Source organism: Trachinotus anak, unplaced genomic scaffold, assembly GCF_046630095.1.
Source record: "Trachinotus anak isolate AG129_WGS33_773 ecotype Australia unplaced genomic scaffold, CSIRO_AGI_Tana_v1 ptg000021l, whole genome shotgun sequence".
NCBI lineage: Eukaryota > Metazoa > Chordata > Actinopteri > Carangiformes > Carangidae > Trachinotus > Trachinotus anak.
Genome location: NW_027273872.1, coordinates 15,774,573 through 15,795,133, shown reverse-complemented (window position 1 = coordinate 15,795,133; position 20,561 = coordinate 15,774,573). Strand labels below are relative to the sequence as shown.

Sequence of the window (20,561 nt, the reverse complement as noted above, 5' to 3'; positions counted from 1 at the left end):
TCAAAAAGTGAGGACCGGCCAAAATGTCCTCACTTTCCCAAAATGTCCTCACTCTGTTAGTAAAATACTTTTTTGGTCCTTACTATGTAGCAAGTACAAGTACACACACACACACACACACACACACACACACACACACACACACACACACAGGTGAATGAAAGATCTGGCCTCTTGCCTCACCTTCAGTGTCAATGATAATTAAATGTTTTTGCACTATCCTAGACTGAGGCATTCATTAATCTGAAGCTGAAGGGTGTGTGTGTGTGTGTGTGTGTGTGTGTGTGTGTGTGTGTGTGTGTGAGCATGGATGTCTACCTCCATCTACCTCCATCTTGTCTCCTCTTGTGTTAATATCCACTTGTGTTTACCATTTCATCAATGTTACTTGAAAAATTATACAAAACAACAGAACCTGATACCAAAGCTGTGTTTCCATTAGAACATTTTACCCAGAGCGTGTAGTAAAGTCACAAATAGGTGCAATGCCAGACTCTGTTCAATTATCTATATTTTAAAACCCTTTCTAATCTCCTCTTTCTTTACACTTTGTCTCGAAGATAAAGCTCATGTGCTGAACTGAACACATTATGCCCCCAGCCAGATTACTGCACCAGACAGTGACTCTCACCACACAGCAGACAAGGGAAGAATGGAGACTGAGATTATTTGATGTAAATGAAAAAAAAACAAACAAAAAAAAACTTGAATGAGTAAGGTTTGTTAGCACATGAGGGGTCAACATCAGTAACTCACTTGTATTTCTACATGAGCTCCTGAGATTTCTTGGTTTTATTAGTCACATGTCAGGCATGGAGCAAACGCTTTCCCAATCAAAAACGTGTTTTCATTTAAATCTTTGAATTGGAGCTTTCTATGAGAGACCAACCTTTCCTGCAAACTAAAAGACACGCAGTGCTACGGTGCTGTCACTGGTTTCCCAAGAACTCATCCGGATGACATCGAAAGCAAGGACAACTATGACCGACAAAAAATAACCAGATCTTCACCACCGACCCAACATTTACATTAAAACTGACTCAAATACATGAAGATGTACTGAGAAAACAATATTTATTCAGGCTGATGCTCACATAAGTAGCACAATGCGGCTGTGGCTCTTTTTGTCTAGGATTTCGATACTGTGCATTACTATGTTACCAAGCATCTTATCTCACACTGAATTAAATCGAAACACATGTAGCTGATTAAAGAACAGATGACAATATCCTGCTGCTGATGACATCAGTGCCATTTCAATTTGCTTTTTGATTTACCAACTGGTTCGGCATTTAGTTTTCCATTTGCCAACTGTGTTTTCATTTAAGCAGAACTCTGGAGCGTTGTCAGCCACATAATGTAAAGACTGTCACCTCAACTTGCTTGTGCACCCCACGTGCACGCTCTTTATAGACTTACCATGTTACCAACTTCATGGACCTCGAAGATCTTAGATTACCTACTCACCAACTGTATTATTTGGTTATTTTATGAATAAGATCAATTAATTTATTTTTGATCAGAGGCGTTTTCTTGTAAACAAGCAAAAGTCTACTTTCAGTGATACTCACCAAAATGAAAACTGAGGTTTAATAAATGTGCTAAATATGTGTCCTTCCTCATAAAACATTTGCAAAGCTGATTCTTATGAAGTCTTTTAAACTTGCATTGTTTACACCCACGGTCTTCTTCTTCACTGCCTTTACTGGTACATTGTTGCATGTCTTTGCACACTGCACATGTCTCTGTATGATTATTGGGAATAAGTACATTAAATGTACTGGATGTTACCTTGGTAATCTCAAACAAACAGCATTACAAAGGATTGCAGCCCACTACACCCACATTAGCTTGTTGAGCTCTGCTAGGCTACAAGCACAAACACCAGAACTGACAGGTATGCCATGGTCTTCTGAGGAGGGAAATCTGTACTCCAGAGTATTACGGCCCACTTGCTAAGTCTCAAATTATAATGTTAGCCTGCACTAACACACCATAATGTAAGTAGTGAAGCTAACCCTGGAAATAGCTCCATGTTTCTGAAGGGGCTGGCTTTGATCATCCTGTGTGTGAATTAGCCATGCTCTATCTAGTTGCGACGGTGAGCTGTGAGCTTAGTTATCTCTCTCCTCCATGCTGACATCTCCGCACACAACCTGAGACAGGGTGGAGAACTAATTGTATTAAACACTGCTGTATCATACCCACTGTTTTATGGGAAACGTAGCTGAGACGGCAGAGCAGAACAATTTAAGCTCGGTGCAAAGTACTGTCACCACAGTATGTTGTGAGCATCGACTATCAAAGCATCTGTTTCTCATTTAACCTGATAATCTGAATGATTAGTCTCACTATGATATACAGATCTCATTATTATAAGACAAGTAGATCAGCACAGTGATCATTATAGTCTAACTACATATACAGTGCATTGGCTAAATCAGCCGTAACAACAAGAAAAGGATGGTTACAGTATCAACCAACTTTTGACTGCATGTTGGCTGAAGGTATTTCCTCCTGATGAAAATGATGGTGCTTGAACTCACCATCCTGTACTGTCTTCTTGGCCAAACCAGAGTGGGCTTTAGTTCCCGGGTCTCCATATCTACCAGGCTCGGCCTCTCGCTCTAAAAAAAGCCAGAAAAAAACCAAAGCAAACCAATACAAACCAAACAAAAAACAGAATAATTAACAAATAGAATAGTTCATAAATGCTTCAAGGAATTGGTCAACATCTTGTGATATAAACTTGTTTGTGTTGGAACAGAAGAACAAGACTGGAGGCAGGAGAAAACAGCCTGGCTCCATCCAAAGTACAAAAATACACCTACCAGAACTAATTATCATGTTACATCGCTTTTGCTTAATCCATAGACAAACAGTTAACATCTCTGCTGCCCGCCTTGCACCGCTGCGCTAACACACCAACTCCCCTAAACCCAGTATTATTAGCAAATAATGCTGGGTTTCCCTAAATGTTTTGGAGAACTCAGGATAATATTTTTATATACAGCCTTTTAATCTCCAATATGAGATCTACAGTTAGACTCTGTATCTCTGCAAAGTCACATAAACATAATTTTTCTAATCTGAAAGGTATAATCATTGTAGCATTAGTACCAAAACACAAAGCCAGGTAAACACAGCCAAGGGAAAGTAATGTACCTATCCATCCAGATATGAAAACACTAATACACCCTCCCTCTCTCACACCAACACTGCAGTACAGCATCCCACATGGAAGCAGGCCAGTGGTAGCAGAGCCTCGGGGAGGGAGCAGAGCAGCCAAGCACTGAGGTACGGGGAGTTTGTCATGTCTGTCTGTAGGCTGTGACATTAACACCCTGAGATGATTAACTCCCAAACTCATCCATCTCCTGTATTTACTGGCGAGTGAGGTTTTTGAGCGAGGGCTGACCGCGGCGTGGACTGTGTATAACGAGAGGTAAAAAGTAAGGAGGTGTGTGAGTGTGTGTGCATATTAGGCAAAAGCTAGTCCCACCTTTTCTCGACAATACATCCTCTTTTCATTATTCTTCCACTCTCTCCTCTTTGCCAGACCCCTCTTCTGCTCATTATGGGATGCCTTTCTTATCTCTGACTTATGCTCTCTACAGGCAATCTCTCTCAAGTGCTCTTTGTAGGCCTGTATAACTTTGTATATCTCCCTCTGTCTCCCTTCCTCGAGACTCTCTGATGCCACTGTCACTTTCGCATGCTGGCGTTCCGCCCAAGGGCTGCTGCTATGATCGCTAGCAACAGCTGTCTGCTCACATCCTCTCCAGTTTATTTACCCTAATTTACGATGATCATTGGAGGCTCTATTGGCTACGGGGCACAAAGGGCAAAATGAAAACACACACACACACATAGTGTTCCCTCAGTATGATTTACTGTTGTGTGCATCTCCCCTTGAAAACAGCCTGTTCAGCAGTGCTCATGTCCATTGAGTCACAACTTCATTTTACTTTGAGTTTGTTGTTGGGTTTGGCTCTGACTCAGTAAACTGGAGGTGCAGGACAGCAACAATTCACTCGCCTCACTGTGGCTCTGTCTGCCTTTCTTAATCACCATTTCTCACTAGTTCCTCAGTAGCTCTTCTTTCACACCATCCCTTCTTTTCCAGCCGAAACAGAAATTTAACTGCTTTGCTGATATGATTGGCTTCATCTGTTCATTAAATTAACAATACCCTCGCTGTGACTGTGTAAATTTTCTTCCTCTGCGTGTCAGCAGGCTCCAGGTATCATTACTGCCTCTGTGTGTGTGTGTGTGTGTGTGTGTGTGTGTGTGTGTGTGTGTGTGTGTGACTGGTTAATTTACTGCATACGCTTGAAATCACTGTAGCATGTACGTGTGCATTTTAGCTGATAGTCCCATTTATGTGTTAAGACTTAACACTGCAAGCTCTCACCCCCCTGAAAGAGCGAGATAAGAGCTGAGCCGAGGGTCGTGGAGAGTGAGTCACTTTTTATGATGTGGCCAACAAGCCATTAAAATCAGAGCAGTAAACAATGTTTAAAGAACGCCTGGAGAGCGAGCTACAAACCCTTAGCACATTACACTGAAATGAGATATTTGTTCTTGCTCCAGCTCACACTCCATTTAATACACAGACCTGAGGTGCTCCCTGTTGTTTGTTGTCCTATCTGTCTCTTTCCTTATCAGTTTTGCTCTTTCTAATTCTTTTAGCTCCTCCAGGCGCAGATCAGAGATGGTTATATGAGAATGTACTGAGAGGCAGCGACAGAGTTAGGGGAGATTAAAGATGGGCCGATGAGAAATGGGAGCAGACTGACAGCATATCTTCAGAGAGACACGGGCTTAGTGAGTTGGAGAAATATAGCTGATGAAATATATAACAACGACGCACACTCTGCTGGGAAAACACAATGTCACGTCTAATCAGGCTGATTGGCAATTTGGAAGCTCCAGATTTTTCGCGGCTTTGTTTGTGGCTGTGCTGCCAAACCAGAGTGCATCACAAATGACTTCTGTTTCTTCTGCCAAAACGGTTCCCATAGCAACCAAGTCTTCACTGTGTAATCTAATTAAGTAAAAAACAGACAGGAGTAGTGAACACCTGAAAATTTTGAACTTGTATTGTTTTTCCGTCTTTGTCTGTATTGTGCTCTGCTGTTGTGTCTCGGCGCCAGTTTGACTCTCCTGTGCGCCTCTGCACCGGCTGTGATAATGGGGTACTGCCTGCCATTTGTAATCCTCCCTTTGACTCCCATCTCTGGATAATGCATTGCAATCACAGCCTCACAAATCTGCTGGGCATGCCCATATACAAGAACCCAGAATGAAATAACCAGAATACCGAGTCTAACATTGGTCTTACTGACAGTACAACTGTTATCAGCTGCCAAGGACTCTTCCTCCCCTCTTGTCTCTCTGCTCAGGCTTAAAGGCCTTGTCAGGGCAACTCTCCAATCATTACAGATGGGACAGAGCAGTAAAATATTGCAGATGCAGAAAACCAGTAATAAATACAAATTCAGTTTGACTTTGGAAGGAGGCTGAGCTGACCTGGAGGACAGATTTCTACCTGAATCCTAAGAAGAGGAGATGTTGCGATAAGTTATAAAACATGTTCACGTGGCTGAAGAAACTACAGAAGTCGATTGCTGTCATATCACAGTTGAACTAAAGAAGTAAAAATCATTTTTAAATTCATGTAGCCTAAAAGACAGAACGCGTGATCCACTCACCATCAAGGCTCTGGTCAACAACAGACTTTTCTGCGAGCGAGTGTATGAGGTTGTTTGACAGCAGGTAATTCTGCTTTCTTCTAAATGTGAAAAGTAAAAGTAAATGTCAGGACATGTCTGATGTTTTAATGATTACGGGGCAGCCTGTCTCACTCCAGATTGCTACAGTCAGTCAAAGGTGGGCGGAGAGTGAAAGCAATAACCAACAAGTGTGCGCGTGTGGGTTCCTGTGTGTGTAGACCCACTGTGTGTATTGCATGAACGAAAACAGACTTATGTGGGTGTGTATGCTCATATTCCTCTGCCTGGTTAAGATGGACAAAAATCACAAGCTGTTGGATTGGCGCAACAATGAAACTCATTTTTTTAATTAAAAATAAACATCAAGCAGGTTTTCACGTGAAAGTTTCCCAAAAGGAGTTTAGTGAGATGTCAGGAACTGAGGAGAAGTAATTAACCTATGTGTTATCCTCTTCAAAAATGTTCCCCCAGTCTTAAAAATATGGTCTCTGATCAGCATTAAAGTTCATTCTTAACCTTGGAATTAACAGTTCGACAGAGAAATCTTAACACAAGGGACTTTACTAGCTTTTTACGGGAGTTTTCAACCGCATCACTTAAATATTACTGAGTTATCTCCATGACAACTGAACAAACTCCATCCACTGATAAAGAATGTGAGATATGGTTAAGAGCTGATATAATAACTCAAATAATAAATTACAGGAAATTGATCAGAAACTATTTCAAAGTTTTAGTCCTGCTATTGTGCTTTCAAATGCACAATATGTCATTTTCTGCTGCTGGGGGTCTTTCAGTCAAAACTATAACAAAAGGCATTGTTTGATATTGTGAAGTAGAGTGGGATCATGGGAGTTGTTGCCTTCACCACCACTGCAATCACTGCAGTCTGAAGAGTTACAGTTACTGTGCTAGATATGCAAAACCAAGCCAGCACAGAGCAGAACAACATGAGTCAAGTTGTTTTTTGACATTTCAATGTGGAAGTGTGAGGATTTCATGCATTTCTATTTCATACAAACTGGATATCTTTAGGTTGTGGCCTGTTGATCAGACAAGAAATTTGAAGATGTCACATTGGGCATTTTTTTCTATTAACAAATGCAACATCAATATGATGAAAAAAAAAAAAGCTAGTAAAGGACCTTTTGTTGAGACTATTTTTGTCAAACTGCTTCTGTTGTTTAAGTGACATAAGCCCCAGGAACTGCTTTTATCTTTGATCTTCTTGCAAATGATGTAAGTTGTCACTCACACAGGTCCTGTGTCAGCTTTGGGCGCATTGTGAAAACATAAAGCTCAGATCTGAGTGGAGCAGATGTCTGTGAAATCCACTCACAGTGCAAGCTGGGCTGTCTGGGACCCAGGCCAGTGTCACCCACACACACCTACCTCCTTACCCAGCTTTAAGCATGACACACACAGAGGCCTAACAGGTTAACCATCCATGACTTGCAAATAGACAGGTCAATGGGCTGTCACTGTGGAAACGAGTTTGTGTGACACTGTGAAGGTTTCTCCTATCTGTCGACATGATGATGAGACAAGAGGGTTGTGACATGCACAGTAAGTGTTACGTGGGATTTCTAGGACTCTCTCAGCTTGATGCTTTCAGTCAACAGAATCATTTAAACGCAGATTGTCCATCTATTAATATCACAATCTGTGCAGATTGACAAAATTAACAACAGCTATGAATATTTGCATTTCTCATCTCACTGGAGAACTGTTTCAAGAAGTTTAAAGAACAGCCAAAAGGAAGTACAGGCAAAGTAAACTTCACAGAACCTGTAGTGTTCTTACTTAAACATTCATGAGATAATATTAATATATTCATAATTAGTCGATACTATCTATCCATTTGTTCCAACCCTAACCCTAACTTTAAATATGAATAGAAAAAGCAAAAATTCTGCCTTCAGAAGTTTTATCTTAATCCAGGCAAATGCACCTAAAATACTTAAATTAAATATCTATTTCCATCTTAGCCACAGAGATCTGACTATAACCTGCTAGAAACTTGAGTGAAGGCTGCCATCCAAACTGTCAGCGTTAGATCTGAATGATGCAAGTTACAGTGTTCACTGTGAATATGTGAAAAGATCCCTACTGAGCTGCTGGGGTATGGTCCATCTGCGACTCAAAAATACCAATCAAAATGAAGAATGTGTGTGTGTGGTGCAGTAAGGGACAGCATGTTGGTGAGTGTCTCTACTAAACATTTCCTGCAGGACATAACATGCAAGAAAAGACAGAAGAGACATAACTGCAATTACACCGGGGGAATCTGACAATAATGACAATAAAAACCAAACATCTTAATATATGAATTAAATATGTATGAAAGCCTCTACCAACTAAATCTCAAAGGCTTTGAGTGTGTGTGTTTGTTTACGTCACTGTGGTAGGTTGATTCACAGTCATCCATTGTTCATTGTTATGTAATTTCCATCTGATGAACTCAATAAGTCAGAAATAATAGAAAACTCTGGAGAAACAATGAACAGAAACACAGGCGTATGAGGTGAAGGGGTGTTGAGAGATAGAGAGGCTGAAAGTATGAAGAACAAATGAAAGTGTTGAGAGACTTTAGAGAAAATGAGGGTTACACTAAAAGAAAAGGCCGAGGGGGGAGAGAGAGAAAACAGTGAAACAGGTTTCAGGGTGTATTGTTGTATGGATATATTTTGTGTGGAGCAGCGCTTTATATAAGATTCTGTTGGTTTAGTAAATTGCCTGCCAGAGTAAACTGTTGCAAAACTTCACCTCCACCGGATGTTAAGTTGAATGTGAAGTTTTTCACTGTAGAAAATGTTCTCTTAGGCTGCCACCTTAACTTTCCATAAACAATGGACATATGGAGACAACAGATTGAACTGGCTTATAGGCGAACGTACATGTCACAGAAACAAAACAAAAATGTACCCACATAAGTTACAGTGAGACCTACCCATACATTAGCAGACCCCTACACTGCAAACCATGACCACTGTTTGAGTCAGAAAGTTATTGGTCTACATCCTATGCTACACCTGCAGTATCACCTACATCACTGGTCATAAGATCATCATAAGATAAAATGTGTCTGACCTGCTGTTAGCAAACAGACACAGGAAAACAGAATCATGCAGTGACCAGGACTACAAGCAGAACTAAATCAACAGCACAGTCCTGACATTGCACCGATGAACTGGCTTACATGTTCATTTCTGCGAGGTAAAGCAGCCAACTGGCCTTGCAGACTGAAGTTTTCTGAAATTCAGTAGGTTTAGTTTGGATTCAAGTGCATGTTGATCATGGCTCCACAATAAGCTTCAAATCAACTTCTGGGACTCATTAAACCACAAGAAGTCTGGAAAACAGATTTACCACCGAGGGATTTGATTGCTCGACGTTCAGCATCACCAACAAGTCATTTGTGATCTCAGTGATTTCATTCATTAGATGCTACACAGGCATTAATCGCCCTGTGATTCATCAGAGGACTGGTTTTTGCCCTGTCATCCTTCCTGCTGCTGATTAGTCTCCAAGGGCAACCAGTGATTCATTAGTCAAACTGAGATCAGCAGGTGGTGATTGATGCTATCACCATCCTTTCTGCTTTTTTGACCCCCAATCAAGTTCTGTGGACACACTTTTTTGTAACATGGCTACACATCAGATTTTATGAAATCATGTCACTAGTTGCTATCATTATTTCTTAACCTGGCCCTCACCATGATGACAGACACCAAACTTTTCCCCTTAAGGACAAAACATCTCCACAGAGGAGCATTAAACTGGCACGTGAGGGGTGACTTCATACAGCAAGCCAGGGCAGTGAGTATCCATTCCCTCTGGTTATTCTCTGTAGCTGCAGATGCCAACAGTGAAGCATACTCTGTTTGGTCTCTGCTCTAAGTGAATGAAATATTAGTAAAGTAAGGAGTATACTGTAGTTGATAGATCCAAAAGTTTGGTCTTAGTGGGAAGCAAAAGCAGACAATCCATGTTCGGAGAGCAGGGCACAGATATAGTACAGAAGTACATCATCGTTTTAGTATCTAAATCAGGCTTGTACATGTGCTTCCCCTGGATTTTGGCACAGAGGATTCCCCCATAACATCTCATGTATTTAGTCCCAGGTTAGGAGAATGAGGCTGTGTTTATTTTTTTTGTCTTTAGTCGTCTCTTTGAAACGAGAGAGGAGCTCCAGAATTTGATGCACTGAGGCAAGGCTGTTCTCATTAGGCTCGGTATCCACGAGGAGCTGGCCCAGATAAACCTGCTCAGCAAGTCTTTCCCTGAAGAGTTACAGTTACTGTGCTAGATATGCAAAACCAAGCCAGCACAGAACAGAACAAACTCAGTGGTAGGAAGATTTAAAGTCTGGTGTGCTGTTCAGAGAGCTGTAGTCCAATCAAGCCCCCAAACTGTGTGTGTGTGTGTGTGTGTGTGTGTGTGTGTGTGTCTGTGTGTGTGAGACAATGAGACTGAGAGTGTGACTGAGCGAGTGTTTGTAATAATTGAGTTTAGTCAAGAGTTACTAGAGGTCTAAGAGCATTACACACTTGAGCGTGATTGATAAAGTGGACTTGGCATTGTTTCCATACTAAGTCCACAACCAGTTCGTAACTGTGGAAAGTAGCAGCATTTGGCCTTGAAAAAAGACACACACACACACACACACACACACACACACACACACACACACACACACACACACACGCCCCTACAGTATGTTTAAAGAGATGACTGGATTTTTGGCAGCAGTTCACTGAACAGCACAATTAGTTCATTTGGAGTCATTCTAATTTTAAGCTGTAAACTGTACCATTAAAACACTGAGATTGGAGAGGTGTGAAGTAAACATCAAATAACTACACAAAACAACACATTCAGGTGCTGGAACTGGTGCATTTTGAAAGAAGCTTATTAATTATTCCATTTCTTAAATAGTAGCGGTGCTTCTATCACCCCATGAGATACACACCTCTGATACTGCCTATATATGATTAACTCCCTTTAAAGCACAAGGCTGCAATTTTAACACACATCTGTGTAAAATCCTGCACTATCTTCTGTTTAATGTTGTGTGCTTGATGGTTGTTGTCAGTTGCCTTGCACAGGTTGTGACGGACAGAACACAGGTCCTAACATTACTGCAGAGTTTACAGGGTGTTCTTATTTTCAAACCCGTTCTTTTGAAGAGGAAAGCAGGCATATGAAGTGCAACTACGGTGTTTCCTTCTACTTCATCTCTCTTGCCATTGGTGCTTCTCAATATGCAAAATGTTTGGAGCCAGATATACTGTAGTAACTTTCCAATGTGTGATATATAAAGTTAACAAAGATGGTTAACTTTTAACAACTGAAATAAAGGCCATCAAAGTAATTCTAAATGTTGTTTGAAGTTGAGCAGGAGTGAATGGGCCTGATGTGTTTGGAAAAACATATTAATTATGTTTTCAGTTGTAACTATTAAAGGCTGCTACAATTAAACTGAAAAGAACAGATAATGTGATGGCCAGGTCTTTAAGGCCTTTTTCCTGTGGTAATGATGGCCATATTGGCCTCTGTGTGGGAAATGGTTTTTCTAGCTGAGGAAAATTGCTCTCTTGACTTAAGTGAGGATAAGTGCATAACAAGAAGATTAAAAAGTCTTTGGGGACTAATTCATAAGTCTTATGGATTCACCACATCTGCTTTTTGGTACTTCTTTCTGTTCCTCAGTTTTATTCTGCAAATACCCTTTGATTGTTTCAGACACATTTTGGTTGATATTCAAAAAGAACTGTGGTTTGATATCCACCCAGGCTCACATACAGTACACATTAATATAAACATTAGGGTCACAAAAATAACAGGACTCACCTTGGTCTAGAGACTTGGCAGGAGCCCAGCTTTTGAAGTAGTCATCCTGAGTGGAAACACAACACAAGAAACTGGGTTATAAAAAAAAAATCATAACACCATGCCAAGAATATCTCTGAATTATTTTGTAGACCAGAGAGAGAACAGCTCAAATACTAAACCAATCTACTGAAAAACCCTGTCCTCATTCTTCTCTCCTTGTGTTCTTTCATACTCGTGTTTTGTAAAAATGAGCGATTGCGGTAGAAAAACAAAAAAACAGTGAGAGGTAAAAGGCTGTTTGGGCGTGAAAAAAACGGGACACAAATATACAGAGAAACCAGCAGGAGACACACTGGGGAACAAAGAAAGTTAGTAAGGAGAACTTGAACTAGGGCAAAAATATTTAATGTCAAGGTCAACATGGATGTTAACACATAAAAACAATTCAGAAAGCAGTGCTGTGGTTGTTATTTGAGGAGACAGAGCATAGTTAGATAGTTCCATAGTCTGCCTTTTAGCTGTTAGGATGTTTCCATAATCATATTTATGATTTTTACACAAATGATCAATTACAGTAAAATCAACAGTCATATACTGTAGAAAGCCTCATCAACTGAAAATATTAAATCTGAAAATAATTGGCTTTTCTCAGCAAAGCTCAGTTGAGAAGAGGTTTGGATTTGTTAAGCCAAATACACTTTGGTTCAATGGCTCCTTTCAGAGTGGATTCCCTGCTCAGTTAGAGACATCTTCTGTGTGTAAAGCAATTAAAAACTCCATTATGAAAAGAGCCAAGGCTTGAACACTGCTGTTAAGTGCTGTATGTGTATATCGTGCATATGAGTGAAAAAAAGGGTTAATAGTCCATAGATCACCCTATAAAACTAATATACAGATGAAGGCAGGAGGGGTACGGGTGGAGAGTTGCTGCAGCTTGCATTGCAGCAGCAGCCACTGGTAAGAAGAGAAGCAGAAAAAGCTGCTGTGCATCTCAATAGACCACTCTGTTACGAGTACAGTTTGAAGCTCAGGTATACAGTAAACGATTTTATAATTCTGCCTGAACCTGCCAGAGATTTGCTTCTTTACATCAGCTCCTCCATACTGAGCATTTAAAAGCACTATAAGTGATTTATAACACACCACTGTGTAGTTGTAAGCAGATATTAGAACATTTGAAGTGCTTCCTAACGTATAGTATTTGTCAGCTTGTCCCGTTAAGACATATTTCAAATGATCTCAGCAGTGTTTTACTATATTTCCTTCATTATCTGTTAAAATGAGCCTCCACCTATGAGTGCCAACAGGAGGAGTTCTAGCTGCTGATGAGCATGTTTATAAATATTTATATCTGCTATGTTCTAAACCCTTTGTGAAATGTTTACATACTGCTTATAGATTCTGGACAGGGGGAGGTAAGGGTTACTTAGGTTGGTCTGCAGTGGAAGTAATCTGCACACATAGACACACACACGTACATACGCAGTGGCGGTGTCTGCATCTGAAGCAGTACCCAGAGTGAACCATATGTGTGTCAGCAGGGAGTGAGCCTGTGTCAGTGACAGTACGTGAACCAGGCAGAGAAAACCTGCTGGGTCTGAAAGCAGGATATATACCTCCTTTATTATTGAATAAAGAGAGAGCGAGAGAGCGAGAGAGAGAGAGCGAGAGAGAGCTATAGACATTGAGAAAGAGGTCTAAATTAGGCAGTCGTGTGAAACAGTCCACAGAAAATGGACAGTTGACCCACTCATCCAGTCCTTGTTCTATAAATGACAACTGCCGACATTTGAGCCAACGCAAAAGTTTGAAATGAGGAGATACAACCTAATTAGCTTCTCCCTCAGGTCCTTATTTCACTCTTGTCCTTACTTCTTTTTTCTCTTATTTTATGTCCACCTCTCCAGCTCTGTCTCTACTATAAAATTAATTTTATGGCTGTGAAAGTGCAAAGTAAGATGTTACTGTGGCAAAGTTCATTCTGTAGACTCCTGACTACAACCTGAACTGTTTAGAGAAAATGAAAAGAAAATGGTGAAAACATTCTGTCTTCCCATTAACACTCCATATTTTATTATTATAATTATTATTATTACAATAATAATACTTAAACGCTACAAAAAAATCAATCTCCATTTGGAGATACAACCGAACAGCACCTGAAATATTAGAGATGGAGCTCAGATCAGATTATGGCTCTAGTATAAAATGGTCAACACAAAATAATCCCATTGTAGAAATTAAGTAGGAATTAAACAGTAAATACTTACATCATAAGACCAAAGCAAATCTTGTGTACTTGCTTGTTATGGTTTGGGCTAGTTAAATCCTAACATTACATGTAATTTTCAACATTTTTTCCAGTCTGGGGAAGGTGCTGTCCTGTGAATGGGAAAGTCCCCATACACAAAGCCAGGTCCATAAAGACAGAGTTTTCCCAGTTTGGTGTGGATGAACTTGACTGGCCTGAAGAGAGCCACGACCTTAAACCCATCAACACTTGCACAACACAATGCGGACTGTGAACTGTGAATGCTCTTGTGGCTGATTGGGAACAAATCCAGGCAGAAAGGCTCTAAAATCATGTGGGAAGTCCTCCCAGAACAGTGGGGTCTGTTATAGGACTGTATTCATCACCATGGTTTTGAAATGAGATGTTCAACATTCAAATATAGCTGTAATGTTAGGGTGCAGACACCTTTCTGTTGGGCAAAATGATTGTGTGTGTGTGTGTGTGTGTGTGTGGTTAATACTGAAAGCTGTTCTGCACTGACTGATACTATTACTCGTAGAAAATGCTAAGTTTGCTATAAGCATTTTAATATTCTGAACTATACCAGGTTATGGCTGACTAGCCACCCAAACTGCTGTGCATTTAGATCAGCAACAATGCCTTAAAGCAAGTGCCAGACAAACACTACAATGTCTGGGGCTGCCAGGAAGGCACTGCAGTATGTTTCAAAGTACTGTTATCAAGTTACAAACACAATGAATTTACTTACCTCGGCTTCCTTAAAATGTTTGCAGGGGAGCCAGGCAGAGAGGAGAGAGGAGAGAAAGAAAGAAAGGTCAATAATAATGACACAGCGTGCAATGTCTATCAGATCTATTACTGTGTTACTCATTCTGAATACTGAGCTCGACTCAGACATTCATTTAATAGAAATCTGACTCTGAAGGTGGTAGAATACCATAGGACTCACACATACACACACTTGCAGTCACGCGAACAGCATTATGAGATAGCCTTATTAGATGTGGCATGTAATTTGAAACACAGTGAGGGCAAACTGTACAGGAAGGGTACAGCATAAGCGAAGGGGTGGGGGGGGGGGGGGGGGGGGGGGGGGGGGGGGGGGGTACAGGAATATGATGTTAGTGTCTTTATATTGTGCAGCAGAAGAGAGAGGCTTGAGGTGTTTTTGTGTTTGTTTTCCTGATATGATTGAGTGAATGCTGGTAAATGGGAGAATAGGTAGCCTATTGTGTGTTCTACCTGTCGTACAAAGTCAAAACACAGGGTGTGGTCAAAATGGAGATACAAAAGAAATCTGACTTGTTAGCATCTCATTTACTATGCAAAAACTTTAAGAAAGATTTCTGTGACAAGAGCATGTAAAACTGAGTCACAGGGACAGACAACGAGACAGGAGAGCAGTATTTGTATATACATTTATTATTGATTTTAGTATAATAATAGTAGACAGAAAACAGCAAAACAGAGCTTTGCACAATGCACTAGCCTACTGCCCATAGTCATAGCTCATTCGAGTGAACAGTGAATGAGTCTGTGTGACCATATCGTCACCAGATTCTGTGGAATGAATTTCTGTACCATCTGGACAATTTGCGACTTGTTGGTATCTTCTGCTGAGTTCATTTTGACCTGCAGCAACAAACATGTTGTTTGTACAAGAGAAGGCGTTTCATCTGTTCCCATCAGTATTTCCTGTGACCAGCAGCTGAGATGCTGCTGCCTGAAATGTTCTTTCCTCTTTTTTTTTTTTTTTTTTTTTTTTTTTACTAGCTGGTGTTGCTTAAGGTTCACAGCAGTTGCCACTGGCCCTCTTATTATTCAGTCCGAGTCTCAGGGATGACCTTTCCTTTCCCAGGACCTCCATTAATATTTAAGTGTGCTCATCTCAAAAGCATTAACTGGCTGTTTTAGCTCACTGCGACACTGCTCCAATGTCATTCAAACCCTTCAAAGTGATTACAAGGAGATAAAACTCTGGCGTCATTATCATATCATCTTCGTTGGAGGTGGTGCTGGGATTTTCAGTAGTGATTCACAGTGAAGGAAGTCTTTCACATGTGTACGTTCAACGTTGCGAACACGAGGAGCTTGATGGCAAGGGAAAAAAATTGAACTGTTTAATGAAATCTTTTTTAAGGGTATAATTAAAATCGGTTTAAAAAGTAGCACAACAGCTGATGGGATTCCTTTATTATAAAACTCTACATGATGCAGTTTATTTAGCAGTGCCTCCATTTTAATTACAGTTAAATGACTGCAGGTCAGTGTAAACACCTTCATGTCGCAGTGTGCAGTTCCAATAGACGTTGCTGTTTAGCTGCAAAACAGTCAAGTTAAACTAGGCTGCATTGCTCAGACAGTCTCCCCAGAGGTAGAAAACGAGCAGATAAGTCAGTGAAGAAATACAGTGGGAAAGAGTGAAAAACAACTTGGTGAAAACTTCAACTCAGCATATCCTGTACGCTTGGTAATATGGTTGTGTTGGGCTCATTGTGAACCCTGGGCTCTAGTGTCAAACTCAGACGTTCACTCAGAAATCAGATTTTTGCTGTGGTAAACAATAAAACTTAATACCTTCTGTTTTGCAACTCAACATAAACATGGGTTGTTTTATAAGCAAATGACCTAAGATCTTGCTTTTCTGCAGAGGGCAGCCATTGAGTTGTGTGTCAGCACTTGTAAACCTAGCATTCCAGTTTTCAGTAACCTGGCATGCTAGCTGGAGTTCTTCATTGAAAATTAGGATGCTGTGGCATGTAAACACCTTATCCAGGTTTCTAATTATTCTCTGTCATATTAGCAGGTGCTTGCCTATCTCCATTTATGAGGTAAATGATGATAAATGATGTAATGATGGTCCACATGCTGATATAAAAGTCTGACAGTGGTAATTAGGGATGCAGCAATCATATATGCTGAATCACCAACAGATACTAACTTTATTATCTGGATCAGGTATCCACAAGATGTGATGATCCACATTAAAATAGTTTCTTCACTGATGCCCTCATAAAATTCAGTGATCGCATTATCAGTTACTGTACATTCATTCCATCATGGTGGGCTGCTGATTTCAATTTTTTGTGCCAAAGCAATCCCTGGGCTCATGCAAATAGGAATATATTCCATGTAGTGAGATTTTCAGATTTTAAAACAGGAACAAAGCAAGAATGGGAATCAGATCGGTACTCTGTGCCAGCAGATAGCCTAAGTTGAGGTCTTGGAATTGATATCAGGAGAGAAAAAGCAGGATTAATGTATCCCTAATGCAGAAGATAAATGTTATTGTTGCTTTTGTCTCCCTTTACTGATGATATGATGGAAAAACTAAATTCAGCAGTATCCAGGCAGCCAGACACCACATTGTGTTGACCTGTTTGTTGGTTAAAAAGTTTTATAATCGTGAATACAAGGGGATTCATAACCCAGTTCTCCTTATTCAGTGAGAACAATGTATCTCGAATAAGATTATGACCACAATAAGACTGAAAACAGGGATTCCAGTGTGCATGTAAACACATAAACTTGCACGTTAGCAAGAGGTCAAGAAAAATATTTTGCTCCTGCCGTACAAACTAATAATATGTGCTTTTATTTTACTTGTGAGGACTGTCTCAAAAAGTCTGTAATTTCTACGGTGACGTCTTCACAGTCAGGCTGTCTGAGTCTCTGCCAAACCAGCTACTTTTTTTCTCTCCAGCTTAAAGTGATGGCCCTGAGATTTCATTTGATAGCAGATCCCTGAAGAAGTCTGTGACAGGAAAAGGACCAGAATTGATTCAGAAGGAAATCAAAGTGGGAATGGCATCAGCCCGATTAGCTTTTCTCAGCAGAAGTAACCTCCACTGAATGTGTGTGTGTGTGTACATGTGTTTAAACTCACAAGTGGGTATTTCTGAGTTTGCACAAATACTCACGCTAACATTAAATTTGGCAAAGCCAGGCCTGGAGTGCTGACTGAAGATGTCATAATCAGGGGATGGGGATGCAAATCTGGCCTCTTGGTGGAAACTAAACAGCATTAAAAATTTACTGTGTACTTTATGCATTTTATTCATGGGTCTGGAACCTTGCCGAATTCCTTCCCACCCTCATCTTTTTCCCCATAGTCTATAATTCATTCCCCTCTCCTCCTCCTCCTCCTCTTCTTCCTTTCCTTTCCACCAAGTCCCTGCTCCCCTCCTTAGGCTACATCCTGCTTATAGACAAGCACCAGTCTAGGATCTGATCAGCACCCTGTGAAGCCGATATATAGCTTTGTGAGCAGATAGCATAACAGAGCAAAGAGTGGATTTCAGAGATATACTGCATCAGATTACTGTTAGGCCTCTGCAGAAGTGAAGAATGCTGAGTGGGACCAGTGGATACAGTTTGGGTTCAACACCAAAAGAATTCAGCGGAGCAACGCACACATATATTTAAAATGAGAAACAGCACTGATGAGCCTGTTCTCACAAGAAACTTTGTCCCCATTAGCAGGAAATAGCACACTGTGTGAAGTCAGCCAGGCCTGTCGTGTTCTCAAAATTAAGCAAAATCGTCATCAAAACCTTAGAACAACTTTTACCACAATAATTTGACCTAACCCAGCAAAACTAATCCAGAACTGAGGCCTGTCAGTTCTCATGTATAATACTGAAAAAACTGTGATTTTCTTTAAGTGAATACCACATGGACCTCTATTAGAAATGTATACAGCCTTTACAAGAGCAGTTAAAGCCATTACACTGATGAAGGTAACAGGATTATTAGGGCTTATGAAGACTTCCTGGTCATTGTCATAATAGGGAGAGTTTAATATGGGAACTCATTAACTGTCAAACACTTGACAGATTAGTTGGCTCAGTAGTTTTCTAAGTGACATTGAGGGCATTACATGCTATTAATGTTATGACCAGCACTCAAACCCACAGCACTGTGAGGTCATGTGGGTTAGCCTTCACTGGCTCAGCGCCACAGCATGGATGTGAGTTGCTGTGTAACCCTACAGCCTGTATCGCTTTGATTAGATGAAATACATCATTTAACTACAATTTGAAACACCCGAACTTGTGAAATTGGAACCTAATCCGGGAAACATTAGTTTTTAGAGCCTGTTGTCAGCATGGAGGTGAGGTTTATTGGAGATTATAAAAAGTGAAATTGAATTTGTGGAGCAGAGGACTGTGGCTTTTACTACCTTTTTCTTCTTACAGTTTTTATTGTTGGAGCAGCTAATTATTGCAGTTCAATATATGTTCAATCAACAGTTGTTGATTTGTTGATGAAATGAAGTCTAGACATATAGGAATCTGGACTAAATTCTGTTTCAAGCTTTATCATAACCTTTTTTATATTAACAGTCATTTCAGTGGCATTTGATGGCCATATTTTTAACATGCTATAGGTTAAAAAGTAAATGTTTTGAATACATTGCAGTGTTACTGTTGCACATGCATGTCAGTGCTGTAATGGTGGCTTATTTACTTAGTCTACACATTGTCTACAGTGGAAGTATGAAATACAAAGGAGAAAGGGCTGAGTAAGAGAATAGAGCTACAGTAAAACATAGGGAGGAGAAGAAAAATGCACTGGATAGGAAGAGGGTATCAAGAGCACGAGGGAATAGAAAAGAAAATGGAAACTAGGAAATGTGTTGTAGGAGCAGAGAAGAGAGGAAATAGGAAAGAGGGGGAGGAGTAAGGAAGAGGAGGCAAGAGGACATGGATGGAGAGGGAGAGGAAATGAGGAGCACAGACAATATAGAGAGAAGTAGAGAAGAGGAGAGAAGAGGAGAGAGGGAGAACAGGGATGGGAGTCCTGTAGTGCAGCTCCGCTGGAGTCTATCCAGTATTCATGTCTACATCCTGAAGACTGACAGGCAGCATCTCATTCGTATGAACAGAGAGGTAACACTGAATATTACATGTGGTGCTGTGAAGATGAGGCACTACACTACTGCACACATACATATTGTACATTGCACACACACAAACGTTTGCACCTGCTTTTAAGGATAGCTGCACAAACTCAAATTAATAGGTTTTTGGAAGACTCGTGCAATTACGGTAAAAATAAACATGGCTTGATCATTACAACACTGATTTCAGTCCAGACTGTAAAGTTACGTAAGGATCTGGCTAACCAATGAGAACATTTGCATTCACAGCCAATCCAGCCTCTCTAAACTGAGACAAACGACTTCTTTTCTTTCTGCTTATTTCCCCCCATCTCCCCTTGGCTTTCTATTTTTATAGTCACTCTCATTCATCAACTCTCTCCCTCTCTCCTCTTCTCCTCGTATTTTTTCCACTGCTGAAAACATCCCTCAACTGATCCAGAAACTGAACAATGTGGCTCAAAGCTGAACATCAAAAATCTGCTTCCTCTTCATTTTGTTCTCTCTTTTCACGTTAATGAGGGGAAAAACCTCCACTGAGCAGTCTGTTATTCAAAATATCTTGCCATCTTCCCACTCTTCCGACTTCTTTCTCTTTCTAATACCCTCTCCAAACTGGCTTCCTTTCCTTTTTCGTCTATTTCCCCTCTGTTTCAGGATGCTGAACACGAAAATCAATCAATTACGAGAGAGGAAGAGTGGTGGAAAGAGGCAAGCGATAAGAGTGAGTTTAACAAAAAAAAAAAAAGTGTAGTGAGGGAACTGGGAAGAAAACTAGAGTTTGAAGAAACAAAGAGAAAGGAAAGGACAAAGGATGAGACTCTGAGAAACAAGGATCTTTGTACACACGTTGCTT

The 20,561-nt window shown here is 40.5% G+C and overlaps 1 protein-coding gene across 3 annotated transcripts in view; it reads right to left on the bottom strand.

The window, feature by feature from the left end:
• Nucleotides 1-20,561, bottom strand: part of spock1 (SPARC (osteonectin), cwcv and kazal like domains proteoglycan 1) — an 89,491-nt gene that overhangs the window by 31,302 nt on the left and 37,628 nt on the right. For 2 of the 3 annotated variants that reach the window (XM_071457515.1, XM_071457514.1), the window contains exons 3-4: nt 11,589-11,634; nt 2,547-2,627 (exon numbers count right to left, since the gene is read on the bottom strand). In XM_071457515.1, coding sequence (XP_071313616.1) covers nt 2,547-2,627; nt 11,589-11,634 — 127 coding nt within the window. The remainder of the gene's footprint in view (nt 1-2,546; nt 2,628-11,588; nt 11,635-20,561) is intronic. The other variant, XM_071457516.1, reaches the window with a different exon arrangement.